This window comes from Acomys russatus, chromosome 2 (assembly GCF_903995435.1).
Source record: "Acomys russatus chromosome 2, mAcoRus1.1, whole genome shotgun sequence".
NCBI lineage: Eukaryota > Metazoa > Chordata > Mammalia > Rodentia > Muridae > Acomys > Acomys russatus.
The window spans coordinates 2187377-2201377 of NC_067138.1; the positions used below are offsets into that span (position 1 = coordinate 2187377).

Genomic DNA, 14001 nt, shown 5'->3' on the forward strand with positions numbered 1-14001 from the left:
GACTCCTTAGTCTTAGTCCCCAGGCCTCCTACAGCCTCTCTTCATCAGTGGCAGGATGGGGGGGGGGGGGCAGTAAAAGTAAAAGGGTTGAAACAGCACTGGGAGGGGACAGTGTGGAAGACAGCAGTCTGAGCCAGCCTCTTGGTTGCATCCAAGCTATTTTCCCCAACTCAGATGAGTCACCTCAGCCTGTGCTACCAGGCAGCAGGGCCTCACGAAAGAAGTCCCCCATCACGAAAGAAGTCCTCCATGGGGGGTGGGGGTGTGCTACCAAACACATTCCCCTGGGGAAATCCTCCGGGGGGGGGGGGTGAGCTGCCAAACACATTCCCCTGGGGAAATCTTCCATGAGGGCATGCTGCCAAACACATTCCCCTGGGGCAGCTGATCTCACAATTCAAAGTCACTCCCGAGGAAAGCGCCTTCCAGGGCCTATGAATCTCTCCTTTTACTCCACTTGAGAGCCCAATCTCATAAAACCTGTCGCTAGGAGAGGGTGGAACGATGGCTCAATGGTTAAAAGCACTTGTTGCTCTTATCGGTCTCCTGGGTTTGAATCCCAGCACCCACATGATAGCTCACAACCACCTGTAACTGCAGTTCCAGAGGGATTTGATGCCCTCATCTGATGCCCATGAGCATTAGGCATGAATGTGGTACACAGACATACATGCAGGCCAAACACTCATACACATAAAAATATAAAAATATAAAAAAATTTTAGGATATAAAGGCAACAAAGACCTTTAACAACCCATGTTGCACCAGGCACAGTAGCGCATACCTGAAATCCCAGCACTCGGGAGGCAGAGGCAGGAGGATCGCTGTGAGTTCGAGGCCAGCCTCGTCTACAAAGTGAGTCCAGGACAGCCAAGGCTACACAGAGAAACTCTGTCCTGAAAACAAAACAAAACAAAACAAAAACCAACCAGAAAACAAAAACCAACAAAGAAACCCCAAAACCACTGGGTATGAGGAGAGGATGAAGAGGGTACGTTTATAGGAAGTTAGAAAGTCCTTGCTGGTGTGGGCTGTCCAGGGAGAAGGTGAATTCCAGGTGAAAGAAACCCATCAGTGAAGTAGTGGGGCAGAGCTAAGAAGAAATGGATTTGAGTTTCTGGAAAAGTTCAGGAGCTCAGTTATTCAGTAAGTGGACAAAAAGCAGCCAGTGAGGCTAGAAGGACAAGTTGGGACAGAGCACTGAGAGACCCAGGACAGTGGGAGCCATGGAAGGGCTGGGGGCCACTCACCTCCATTGTGGTTAATACTGTTGGACTCCACAAGCGCTATGGTGACAGGCCGGCGCAGCGGGTCATCTTCCTTCTCCAGCTCTGTCTCCCAGAGGATGGCATCCCCATCCTCACTGAAGTTCTCCTGGGCCCCGTGGCCTCCAGGGAACTCACCAGAGCCATCTTTCTGGCTGAACACTGCCACTCCATACAGGCCATTATAGCTCACATGATTGCTGGTGACATGGGGCAGGCTAGAGGACATCATCCACACGCCACAGCCTTTGTTAGCTGGGACAGGGGGAAAGCGCCTGTTACTCACACCAGAGAACAGGTGAAGCAAAAAGTACCGTGCCAAAAAAAAAAAAAAAAAGTACCGCGCAAGTCCCCTCACAGCTCTGGCTACGGGCTTCTCCTTCCCACACAAGGGACAATGACCGAGTCACCCCACAAGCTAGTGTCATTCCTCAGGGTGTGAAAAGCTCTGAGAACCAGCAAAGGGGGCACCAGGTTCTCCGAGGGAGCATGCTCAGTGTAAACTCCAGCACTTCCACTTCTTAGTTGTGACTCTGAGTGAGTTACTGAACCAGTGTGCTTCAGTGTCTTCATCTTTTTTGTTGTTGTTGTTTGTTTGTTTGTTTTCAAGACAGGGTTTCTTTGTGTAGCTCTAGCTGTCCTGGCCTCAAACTCAGAGAGATCCCCCTGCCTCTGCTTCCTGAGTGCTGAGGTTAAAGGTGTGTGCAACTACTGCCTGGCTAGTGTTGTCATCTTCTTTTTTTTTTTTTTCCTGAGACAGGGTTTCTCAATGTTATCTTGGCTGTCTTGAACTCACTTTGTAGACCAGGCTGGCCTCAAACTCATAGCAATCTGCCTGCCTCTGCCTCCTGCGTACTGGGGTTAAAGGCATGTGCCACCACGCCTGGCTTAGTGTCCTCATCTTTAGGTTGGGTTAATAACACCCTTTACAAGGCAGTCTTGAAGGTTAAATGTGACAATGAACAGCGGTAGGCTTGAGTAACCCCTAGCTACAGATATTATCTGATACAGTCCAGAAAGGGTAAGGTTTTGCTTAAATGTCACATGGCAAGAACAGTATTTTATGCAATTAATATTTTTCTGTTAATTTTCCAATTGTTTGTATGGAAAGAGAAGGATGGGAGGAGTTAGCTGGCCATGAAGTGGAACTCACACAGGCCACTTGTAGCAGACAACACTCTGCTTTTTACCATCTTCCATGGAGCTGGAGCACTGCTCACTGACCTCTGAGCTTGAAGAGGAGCCCCTCTTCCTAAGAGGCGCAAGACCAGGCCAGGCGTGGTGGCACACACCTTTAATCCCAGCACTCGGGAGGCAGAGGCAGGTGGATTGCTGTGAGTTCAAGGCCAGCCTGGGCTACAAAGCGAGTCCAGGACAGCCAAGGCTACACAGAGATACCTTGTCTCAACCCCCCCCCCCCAAAAAAAACCGAAAAAAAAGAGATGCAAGACCATGTCCATTCTACAAGTCTTTGAGGCCCGGAGGAGTTGGCCGCCTTCTCAGAACCCACTAGTTTGGGGCTGACACCTTGGCTTTCTGCCTCCCTGGTGGGCTGGCCCACAGAGCACCACCCCAGGGACACATTCCTTACCATAGATGGTGTTTCCCTCTATCAGTCCTCTGCCTTCGTCACCCACGACCACACCGTCTGAGTAACCAAAGCAGATGAGGTTGCTCCTGAGGACCGGCACGCCTCCACGGCGGATGTCTACGCCACCCCATTGGTTCTCACGGATGACATTTTCTATGGGGAAATATGGAAAGGTCAGTACCCAAGAGATACCTCCAGCGCAGGCCATGATCACTAGGACAGCTAAGAGAGAACTCCCCAGCCCTTACCCAGAGCAGGACACCCACATCTGCGCTGCTGCCAGTCAGCCCCCTGAAGCTCACCCACTGGTTGTTTCAGGGACTCGTCTGCTTTCCCAAGGACAAAGTCTGCATCTGTCTTACACATTCCTGTGTCTCCACACCCACTCTACCCAGCAGCCTTGAGGACTGATGAGGAAGACATCCCCCTCCCATGTGCTTGCAGTCAGCCTCAGCCCCTGAATTCTGGCCTCACTGCCCTGCCCCATCCCTGGGAGCTACCTCCTCCCCCAGGACTTGGTAGAAGAACCTCACATTGGAAGGGTGGCCTAGACACTGTTGCTTTAGCACAGTGGCAAGGCATCCTTGATTCCTGGGACTGGGGTACACAAGACCCTCTGCAATGGGCCCTTCCGGCCTCTGCAAGCCTATCTGGTACCTTTCACCTTGCACAGCCCACCCTCCAAGCAGTCCTGCTTAGGTGTGAAAGTCGGTTCCCACAGGCAGCTTTGCAGACAGAGCTGGTTTCCCTGGACCCCTTCCATCTCTCAGCTTCTGGACTACGTGTCATCGTTGAAGAGAAGTCTACCACGATGCTATGCTCTCAAGCGCTTGCCTACGCCGGCGGCTATGTCACAGTTGGGCAGTTTCTGTGTGTCTACAAACGCTTTTACTTTTACATGCTTTCTCTTCTAAACTGTGAGTTCTGGCAAACAGAGCTGTTGTCTGTTTCCTTTCTCGGTACATGTCTAGTTCCCGAAACAAGGGCTGCACATGGCTGGTGCTCAACAAGTGCATTTGTTTGTTTGGTTTTGTTTTTTTTTTTTTTTTGGCTCCCTCTCGATGCTAGGATCTAAGCCAGGGCCACATACACACTAGGCAAAGTGGTCTACAACTGAGCTGCGAGTATTTGGCAAATGACCATTACGAGCAATCAAGCTCCCAGGCTGCAGTGATGTACCAGGCAGGTGTGATCCTTGCCTGGTACCAGAGGAGACCCACAAAGCAAAGCACTCAAAGCACTAAGAACTGCAACATGGGGCTGGAGAGATGGCTCAGTGGTTAAGAGCACTGACTGATCTTCCAGAGGTCCTGAGTTCAATTCCCAGCAACCACATGGTGGCTCACAGCCATCTATAATGTGATCTGATGCCCTCTTCTGGCATGCAGGTGCACATGCAGATAGAGCGTTCATACACTAAATAAATAAATAAACCTTAAAAAACAAAAACAAAAAAAAAAAACTTCCGCAACGTGATCAGCAGAGCAGGTGTCCTGTATACAGTGGGCACTCTCTGTGTCTGAGGGGAGTTGGGGCAGGCTTCCCTCAGGAGGTAGCATGTGTTGAGATGTAAAGGACATGTAAGGAAGTGTGCAGACAGATGCAGAGCGGGTAGAAGCCCACACAGAATGGGAAACACAGTGCAGTTGGAAGTGTGAGCTGGACAGCCAGAGGCTGGCAGAGACGGCAGCTTCCCAACCCATGGAAAGCACGGCCCCATGGAGCTGGCACCCCTGAATGCCCACCTGCTAATCACAGAAGGGGGTCTGGGGTAAATAAAGGAGGAGGGACAAGAGCCTGAAGCTGGTGGGGTGCTGATGCCGGGGGGGGGGGTGCAGGGGGGGGAGGGGGCGTGGCTTGGCTGTCACCTGCCTTGGCCAGCTATGTCGCAGTCCCCTAGCGTATACCTGTGATGAGGCCTTTGCCGTTCTCATTCACTGCTATGCCAGCTGCGCGCCCCTTGAAGATGTGGTTTCCGCTAAAACAGAAGAGATAGGGAGAGGTGTGAGACCAAGGCACCTGTGTTGTGGTCCCTTTAAAACATTTCCAAAGCCGGGCAGTGGTGGCACATGCCTTTAATCCCAGCACTAGGGAGGCAGAGGCAGGCAGATCGCTGTGAGGTCTACAGAGTGAGTCCAGGACAGCTAAGGCTACACAGAGAGACCCTGTCTTGAAAAATCAAAAGGAAAAAAAGAAAAGAAAAAAAAAGAAAACCTTTCAAAAAACGTTATTTGTTTGTGTACGTATACGTGCAAGTGCATGTGTGCTACAGCATGCATGAGGAGGTCAGAGTACAACGTTTGGGAGTTGGTTCTGTCCTTCCTCTGTGGGTTCCAGGGATCAATTTCAGGCTGTCGAGCTTACATAGTAGGTGCTTTTACCCACGGACCCATCACACTGGGGCCATTGTCTTCCTCAGTAGGCTTCCCAGGGGTCCAAGTTCACAGGGAGCAGCCACCTTCTGAAATCCCTTAATCCAGGCACTTGGAAATACCTGGCTGTCCCTGGGATAGCATGACCCAAAACTAAAATCACAGCTCTGGGACATAAGCACAGTGCTATCCAGCTCTCTGTGGCATTTCTGCGCTGCACCAGTCAACATACATACACCATTTACACACATGCCACGATGGTGCTATAGAGAAATTTTAATTCGGAACATGGCAGCTCTGGCAAGAGATCACCTCCAAAGACCTTCAAAAAAGCCTTATGTGATCTGCCTGGGATGCAGACGCACCTTTAATCTCAGGAGACAGAGGTAAGCAGATCTCTGAGCTTGAGGCTAGCCTGTTTCAGGCAAAGAAAAGCTTATGTCCAGCTGTGGTGGTACATGCCTTTAATCCCAGAACTCAGGAGACAGAGGCACACAGATCTCTGGGGTCTAGTCAGCTCTGTTCAAGCAGTGTTGTTGAGTTAGTGAGCTCAGAGGCAGTGGAGTGGAGTTGAGTTCGTGGCAGAGGCAGTTTTTACCGGAAGAGTTTTGCAGAGACAGATTGAAGAGAGAACAAACTAGACACATGAAGACAGATAGAGCCAGAGAATGAGAAGGAACAGAGGACTAGACCAGATTGCTAGAGTTAGTTTGAGGCCAAGAAGAACTATTCAGTGAAAAAGTGAGAGAAGCCAGATTGAGTCAGTCAGCTTGCAGAGGAGTTTGCGCCCAAAAAGCTGAGTTGAGCCAGCCAGCCAGAGTTCAGAAAGAACTAGAAAGGGTCACCTCATTCAGCAGTAAGTCTCAGAAGCTGAAAACATTCTAGGACTAGATTAGATTATACAGAGGCCAGAAGCTTCCAGGACTAGGCCTACGTTAGCAGACAGAGACAGTAAGCCTCTGAAACAACAATTACATCAGGTGAATTAAAAAAAAATAATTTAACATGGTGCATGTGTCTTGGGCAAGTCTTGGCAGCATGAAGAATTCCTAGGATGCTGTGCCAATCTTTCTTAGAATAACCAGAGCTCTACACCTCTCAGTGCTGTGGTGCCTCGGTTGGGGGTTTCAGATTCCTCCTGTGTCCCCTCCCCTGCCCCCACCTCCTGATCCAAAGAAACACGGAGGAATAAAAGCCCTGTCTGTCCTTTCAGGAGGACTGTGTTATTAAAAACTGTAACCCTGACTTGTGACTCTTCACTCACAACTCTTTAATGGTTTCCTAGGACACGCCAAGTGTTCTATGACACAAGTGTATTATGCTTGTGTCAGCATTCTTAGCAACAGGATGCTATCTGTGTAAAGGCAGTAGAACTAGATAAAAACACACAACAATAACATGGATATGACCTGGAATTTCCCCAAGTGACACAGGTAAGCACACAACAACGTTTAAAAAACACTCCTATGGAAAAGTGCAAGGGAAAGCACCTCAGAGCATGCCTGCTACACACCGTTGCCAGCTGCTTTCCTAAAATGCTGACACTTCTGCCCCAAATCTTATAATCCACCCTCCTTGGCTAGGTTGACACAGGCCTGACTGCATCAGCCCAAGGCTTTCTGCCACTCCTTTCCACTCTTATGTTGCATGGCAAAGACGGAAGGTAAACACGTGGGTATAGAAGAAGGTCACGCTACAGTGCCACAGGGCAATGATTTACTGAGACAGCCCCAATTTTAAAACCCTGATTTAGGGCAGGAGAGATGGCTGAACGCTTGCTGCTCTTGCTAAGGAGCCCTGGCTCTATGCTGCCCTGTCACCTCTACTTTTATTGTTCTTTTATTTTTTAGTTATTTATTTATTATTTTATGTGCATCAGTGTTTTGCCTGTGTGTATGTCTATGTGACGATTTCAGTTGGAACTGAAAGTTTCAGACAGGTGTGAGCTGCCATGTGGGTGCTGGGAATTTAACCTGGGTCCTCTGGAAGAACAGTCAGTGCTCCCAACCGCAAAGCCATTTCTCCAGCCCTCCTCTTACTGTTCCTGTTCCTAGGAATGGCTGCTACAGCTCCATAAGAGTGCAAGTCCTACCCTATTTCCTCTTCTTCCTCCTCTTCTTCCTTAGTGTGGAAGACAATCTTCTAGGGTCTGCTGCATGCAGAGCATGAGCTCTCAAGTCAACTCGAACGGTACTTCCAGGGAAAGGCCCTTCCTCCATGCTCTTAGTCTTTCCTCCTGACTGCACCGATGGTGCCTCTCGGTCTGCCCCACACTACTGCAGATACACCCAGCACTGCCCCTCCCTTCCCTCTGAAGACCTACAGCGCACAACGATCACAGCATGCGCTCACACATTCATTGATTCAGTCAGTCACTCATTCATTGTGTGTCTGTATCTGAGCCACATGTACCGCAGCACACATATAGAGAGACCCTGCGACAGTTGGTTTTCGCCTCCTACCATGTGAGCCCTGGGGTTAAATTCAGTTTGTCAGGCTTGGTAGCAGTCTTCTTCCACACTAGAGTAAGTTCCTGAGGAGCAGCAGGCACTTGTTGGCCTTTGTAATCTCTATTAGAAGTATGCACCAGTGTCTGCCAAACAGAACACCTGCACACAGCTAAGTGGGAGAGAAGACAGGAAGCCCAGGGCAGCGGGGATCCTGGGGCGGGATTATGGATGGAGGCTCTTTTGCTGGCAGCAGCACAGCTGTAGCAAACAAATAGGCTTTCAAATGGAAGAAATACACAAAGGAGGGGTAGCCTGCGGCAGGGTAGTGCCTACCTCACGACAGGGTTTCCGTGGTACAGGATATAAATGCCGGCTTCCTTATTCGAAAAGATTTGGTTGTTCCTGATGATGCCTTTCCCGTTGCCAAGGACAACAATGCCAGATCGAAGACCATGGTGGATCTGGTTGCACTGCAAGCCAAAGTGAGATTTGGGAAACAAATCTGGAGGAAGCAGGATGCTTGAGTACGGCCTCACAGCTGTCCCAGGATGGACACAACTGCTACAAGACCACCACCAAAAGTTCCCTAGCTGCCTTCCTTGCCCAGGTGTGTGCGTGCAAGCAGTAGTCAGGATGTCGGGATGAAGGAGTCCTCCTTGCAGCCGTGGGCTATGGCTGTGGGGCCTTGTGCTATGGCTGTGGGGCCTTGGGCTGCTTTTCAAGGCAGGAGGCGGTGCAGTGTCTAAGCCTCTCCAGAGCCTCCCAACCCTAGTACAGCATCATCCAGCCAGGCCACCCCAACTTGGCCCTATGTGCCCACCCCTCAGGGAAGGGCACAGACTCAGTACAAGAGCCCCAGGGGCCGGCCTGTTTCTGCTTCCCCAGTGCTGAGATCACAAACTCTTCCAAAAGTGCCAGGTTGCCCAGCGTGGTCATAGCAGGGGTCCCAGCACTAAGGCAGAAGGATCCCAAGTTCAAGGCTAGCTTGAGCTATATAACAAGCCCCTATTTCAAAAACTCCGAAGCTCAAACCCAAAGCAACCAACCAAAACCAACAAAACAACGATGTCACAAAGACTTAAAAACATATCTTGTTATTAGCCATTGACTGAGACAGGAAAATTCCTATATTAATGCACATTTCCAGTACTTTCTTTCCCCTTTATCCTCAGCTATGACTCTGACAAAGTCAAAGCATGTCCAGGTGTTTCTGTCCATCATTTTGACCTGTTGAATATGTGCTTCATGACCTTGGCCTAGGTGTATCCAAAAGTGTGTTCCCCATCTTTTCTTCTTAAATTATGATCTTAAACTAGATTGCATCCTTAACTGAGCATGCCCAAGCATGCACCCATCCCTAAAGTGTTTCCTCCATGAATATCTACAAAGTCCCCTGAATAAATCCCATGCCTCCTTAGTGCAGGGAGAGAGTCACCTTAGAAACCCCTCACACTCACTCCATGGCTGCTAAGTCTTTCCCTACCCACGTGCCCTGGCTGTACTACTTGTTGACTTTGTACACTAAGAGGTAACCAGCACAGCAGATTACAATGCTACAAACTCCCTAACTCTTGCTCTCTTTCAAGATCTCCGAAGGAGCTGCCTAGCTCACGGGATGCACAGGATGTCCCTGGGAAGGCTGAAAAGCTTAGAGAGGCAGGTAGGTATATGTGGCATACCTCCCTGCCATGTGTCACTGAGCCAGGACTGAACTGGCATCCTCTTGTTTCTCGGCTCTTCCTGAACGTGCAGGACTTCATAGTTGCAAGCATGCATGTTGTCAACTAAGCCTAGATTCGAGGATTTTATGTAATTTTCATGCTGGTAAAACACAAACTATAAGCCATGCTTGTAATCCTCCCCAGCTGGGAGGGAGACGCAGGAGGATTAAGACTTCAAGATTCAGCTACATAGTAAGTTTAAGGCCACATTGAATTGCAAGAGAATTTGCCTTGCCTGTATCTTCTAACCAACTCCCCAATAGTAAAACAGAGGAAAACTCCATATGCCCTCATCTCTACAAAACCGCCCGAGGGTAAAGTATACCTGTCCTTTTCTCCAAAGAACGGACTGACTAGATTTTTGTTTTTAGATTCATGTGTCATTTAGGGCAGATGGCATCTCTTTACAAGAATCAATTTCAAAGCGTGTGTGTGTGTGTTCTGAGGAGGCCCTGAGAAATTTCCTTGTCCAGGCTGACTTTTTCCTATCTCTGTGAAGATCAGGACATGACCCGTCCATGGTCACCGCTAATACACTAGGAAGAGAGTTGTGAGGACACACAGAGATGGGCAGGCACAAACCTGAAATACTTAAACATCCTCAGACAAGGTTTCTAAAAAGCAAGAGCCCCACGCTGACCAGCAGCAGAGCAGGGAAGAGTACCAGGATAAGTGGATTAGACTTCTTCCGAATGTCCACGCCAGCCTCTGCATTGTGGTAAATGTTGTTGCCGGCAATCAAGCCTCCACCCTCCAGTCGGAGAAAGATGCCTGACGCCCGGCAGCGGTAGATGTCATTCCTGAGCATGACGATCTAGGCAGAAGAGAGGGGGAAAATACTTTGGTCAAAGGATGCTCAAACGCTATCAGGGCAGACGGTTTAGTGCTATCAGGGCAGACGGTTTAGTGCTATCAGGGCAGATGGTTTAGTGCTATCAGGGCAGATGGTTTAGTGCTATCAGGGCAGATGGTTTAGTGGGTAAAGGTACTTTCTCACAAGCCTGACAACTTAAGTTCAATTCCTAAGGCCCAAATAGTGGAAGGAGAGAACCAACTCCCCAAAGCTGTCCTCTGACCTCCACCCCCATGCTGTGGTGTGTGTGTACACACGCACGCACACACACACACTCACAAACACACCCACCCACCCACCTACACACACACACTCATGAACGTATTCACCCACATTCACCCACTCACGCACACATGTACACATTCACACACTCACAGACACGCACTCATACACGCCTGCACACACCTGCAGGAACACAGACGCACACTCACACATGCATGCACACACTTACACATGCATACATACACTATGTATAGTAATAATAATAAGCTCTATAAGAAAAACATGCAAGTCTTTTCCATCCCAAGTGGATCCAACAGTTCTCAGTTGGTTAAAGGGGTGAGCATCTCTCTGTGCACCCCATCTTCCCACTCTCTGTTTCAGAGGACACAGCCTCCCTTATCTAGTATGGCCCTGCCCTGTAGGCTCCTTACTTCATGCTGGGTCTTAACTAAGTCCCAGAAGCCTCATGACTAGATGCTGGGATGAAGAGACACAGGCCAAGTGGTCTTTGAACTTCATGCTCTTGAGGTCCATTTTGAAAGTGTCATGGAGCCCAGGCTGACCTCAGACTCATTCTGTAGCCAACAGTGGCCTTGGGCTCCAGGGACCCGCCTGTTTCTGGCTCCCTAGCCCTGGAATAGCAGAGCTGCACCACCATACAGCATACGGTGCTGTGGATCGAACCTGGCATTTCATGCACACTACCAAGGCACGTCCCTACCCACGGTAACTCCGAATGCAATCCGTTCCAGAGCTGTACCTCCCCCTGAACCTTCACCAAAACCCACCTGCCCACAGCAGTGCTGATCACACAGCAGTGCTCAGGACAGTGCCTAAGGGCTCTCCTCACCTCCTCCCTGCTATTTATGAAACCAAGACCTACTGTTTTATTCTTGCAGTGTTGAGGCTCAAATGAGGACCTTGCACCTACCAGGCAACACTCTGTCACAGAGACACACCCCTCACCTGAACTCATGGCTATTCTTGACTCTCAGGTACCAGGAACTGCAGCTATGTGCCACCACTTCTGGCCCAAGGACAACTCTTTTTTATTTTTTAAAGATTTATTTATTATGTATACAATGTTCTGCCTGCATATACACCTGCAGGCTAGAAGAAGGTCTCATGACAGATGGTTGTGAGCCACCATGTGGTTGCTGGGAATTGACCTCAGGACCTCTGGAAGAGCAGACAGTGTTCTTAACCTCTGAGCCATCTCTCCAGCCCCCCAAAAGCCAATTCTTAATTTAAAAAGTATTATTTTGTTAAAGCTGAGTATGGGGACGCCTGCTTTAATCCTAGCACTGGGGAGGCAGGGAAGAAAGCTGGGAGACTGGAGGTCAGCCTGGGCTATGTGGTGAGATCTCAAACAAAAGAAAAGCAGGAAGCAAATATTAGCTAAGGAAAAAAAATTTTTTTAAAGTGAAGTGATGGGGAAATGGCTGAGTCAGTGAAGCGCTTGCTGCATGAAAGAAAGGGCCCGAGTTCAACCCACATCTGCACATATACCCCACATGAACTCATGTGCACACACATACAAATTTGGGGTTTTTTTTTTTCTTCTGGTTTTTTTGTTGTTGTTTTGTTTTAAGATTTATTTATTTATTATGAATACAGTGCTCTGCCTGCTTGTACACATGCAGGCCAGAAGAGGGCATCAGATCACATTATAGATGGTTGGGAGCCACCATGTGGTTGCTGGGAATTGAACTCAGGACCTCTGGAGGAGCAGTCTGTGCCCTCAACCTCTGAGCCATCTCTCCAGCCCGTTTTTGCTTTTAAAAGCCTGCTCTTGTTAACTATGAGTCTTTCTTGTGTAGTCACTGGTATGCAAAAGCTACTAACACTTCAATGAAAGTGCCTGGAATTTAGATGTTATGAAATCTCTTTAAAGCCGGGCGTGGTAGTGCATGCCTTTAATCCCAGCACTCGGGAGGCAGAGGCAGGTGGATCTCTGTGAGTTCGAGACCAGCCTGGTCTACAGAGTGAGTCTGGGACAGCCTGGGCTACACAGAGAGACCCTGTCTCAAAGCCCCCCAAAAAGTTTCTTTAAACAATGTAGCTCCCACATATTTTTTAAAATGTGTTACCTGCTGTAATTTCTTATATATAACAAGTATAAACACACTCATATTGTTTAAAATAATTGTATATTAAGACAAATTATCATTACAGTACAATTCTAGCAGAATTGGGTGTGGAGGAATGAACACCCTTGTAATTCCAGCACTTGGGAGGCAGAGGCAGGAGGATCTCTATGAACTGGAGAGCAGCTGTAGTTACACAGTAAGATTGTGTCTCACAAACTCTACCACAGTAGAACAGAACAGGACAGGCTTGGGGCAAACAAGGGCTAACCCTCAGAGTAAGGTAGCTTGCCCATTGTGACAACATCATGACCCCAAATCAAGTTGGGGAGGGAAGGGTTTACTTGGCTTACACTTCCACACTATAGTCCATCATTGAAGGGAGCCAGGACAGGAACTCAAACACGGCAGGAGCCTGAAGTCAGGAGCTGATGCAGAGACCGTGGAGGGGTGCTGCTTACTGGCTTGCTCCCCATGGCTTGCTCAGCCTGCTTTCTTGTCTAACTCAGGACCAGCAGCACAGAGATGGTACCACCCACAGTAGGCGGGGCCCTCTCTCATCGATTGCTAATTAAGAAAATGCCCTACAGACTTGCCAACAGCTCAACCTGAGGAGGCATTTTATTATCTGAGGCTCCCTCCTCTCTGATGACTCTAGCTTGTGTCAAGTGGACAGAAAACTAGATGGCACACTTGCTGTGGACTAGCTTTCCACAGAACTTGCCTTAAGTAGTGGGGTAAGGTCAACACACCCCAGGACCCTTAGGGATGAGAAGAACAGGAAAACAAAAGCCAGCTTTACCCCTGGGTATGGCAGCTGGCTGACAAAGACTGGTCGCCCTTCCCCACTTGGGGTTCATACAACAGAATGTACTCAAGAAACACCCCACCACACAGAGATGGGAGAGGCAGGGCTACACGAAACAACCTATCAAGACTCTCGTGGTCTTGGCCCAGCACTTCTGGAGCATATACTTTTTATGTCCAACTATGTGTCCCTGGTTCCATCCTTTGTTTGGGACACAAGAACCCAAATATTTTTTTCATTTTTAAATGGAATTTTTAAAATATATTTTATTAATTTATTCATATTACATCTTGTTATCCCATCCCTTGTATCCTCCCATTTCTCCCTCCCTCCCACCTTCTCCTTACTCCCCTCCCCTATGACTGTGACTGAGGGGGACCTCTTCCCCCTGTATATGCTCATAGGGTATCAAGTCTCTTCTTGGTAGCCTGCTATCCTTCCTCTGAGTGCCACCAGGCCTCCCCATCCAGGGGACATGGTCCTGCTCAAACTATGGCACCAGCCAAGGACAATACGTGCAGTAAACTTCAAACCCCTACCCAGAACTAGCCAATGAGTGGAGAGTGGGGTCTGACTTTCACACAAACTCAAGAACCCAAATATTTTAACAAATGCCCCAGGGATATTTTGGT

General features: G+C 48.9%; 1 protein-coding gene across 1 annotated transcript in view; it reads right to left on the minus strand.

Annotated features, from left to right (window-relative positions):
• Fbxo10 (F-box protein 10) overlaps positions 1-14001 on the minus strand; it is a 51376-nt gene that overhangs the window by 7699 nt on the left and 29676 nt on the right. The window contains exons 4-8 of the mRNA XM_051157529.1: positions 10064-10213; positions 8012-8148; positions 4764-4834; positions 2857-3069; positions 1251-1520 (exon numbers count right to left, since the gene is read on the minus strand). Coding sequence (XP_051013486.1) covers positions 1251-1520; positions 2857-3069; positions 4764-4834; positions 8012-8148; positions 10064-10213 — 841 coding nt within the window. The remainder of the gene's footprint in view (positions 1-1250; positions 1521-2856; positions 3070-4763; positions 4835-8011; positions 8149-10063; positions 10214-14001) is intronic.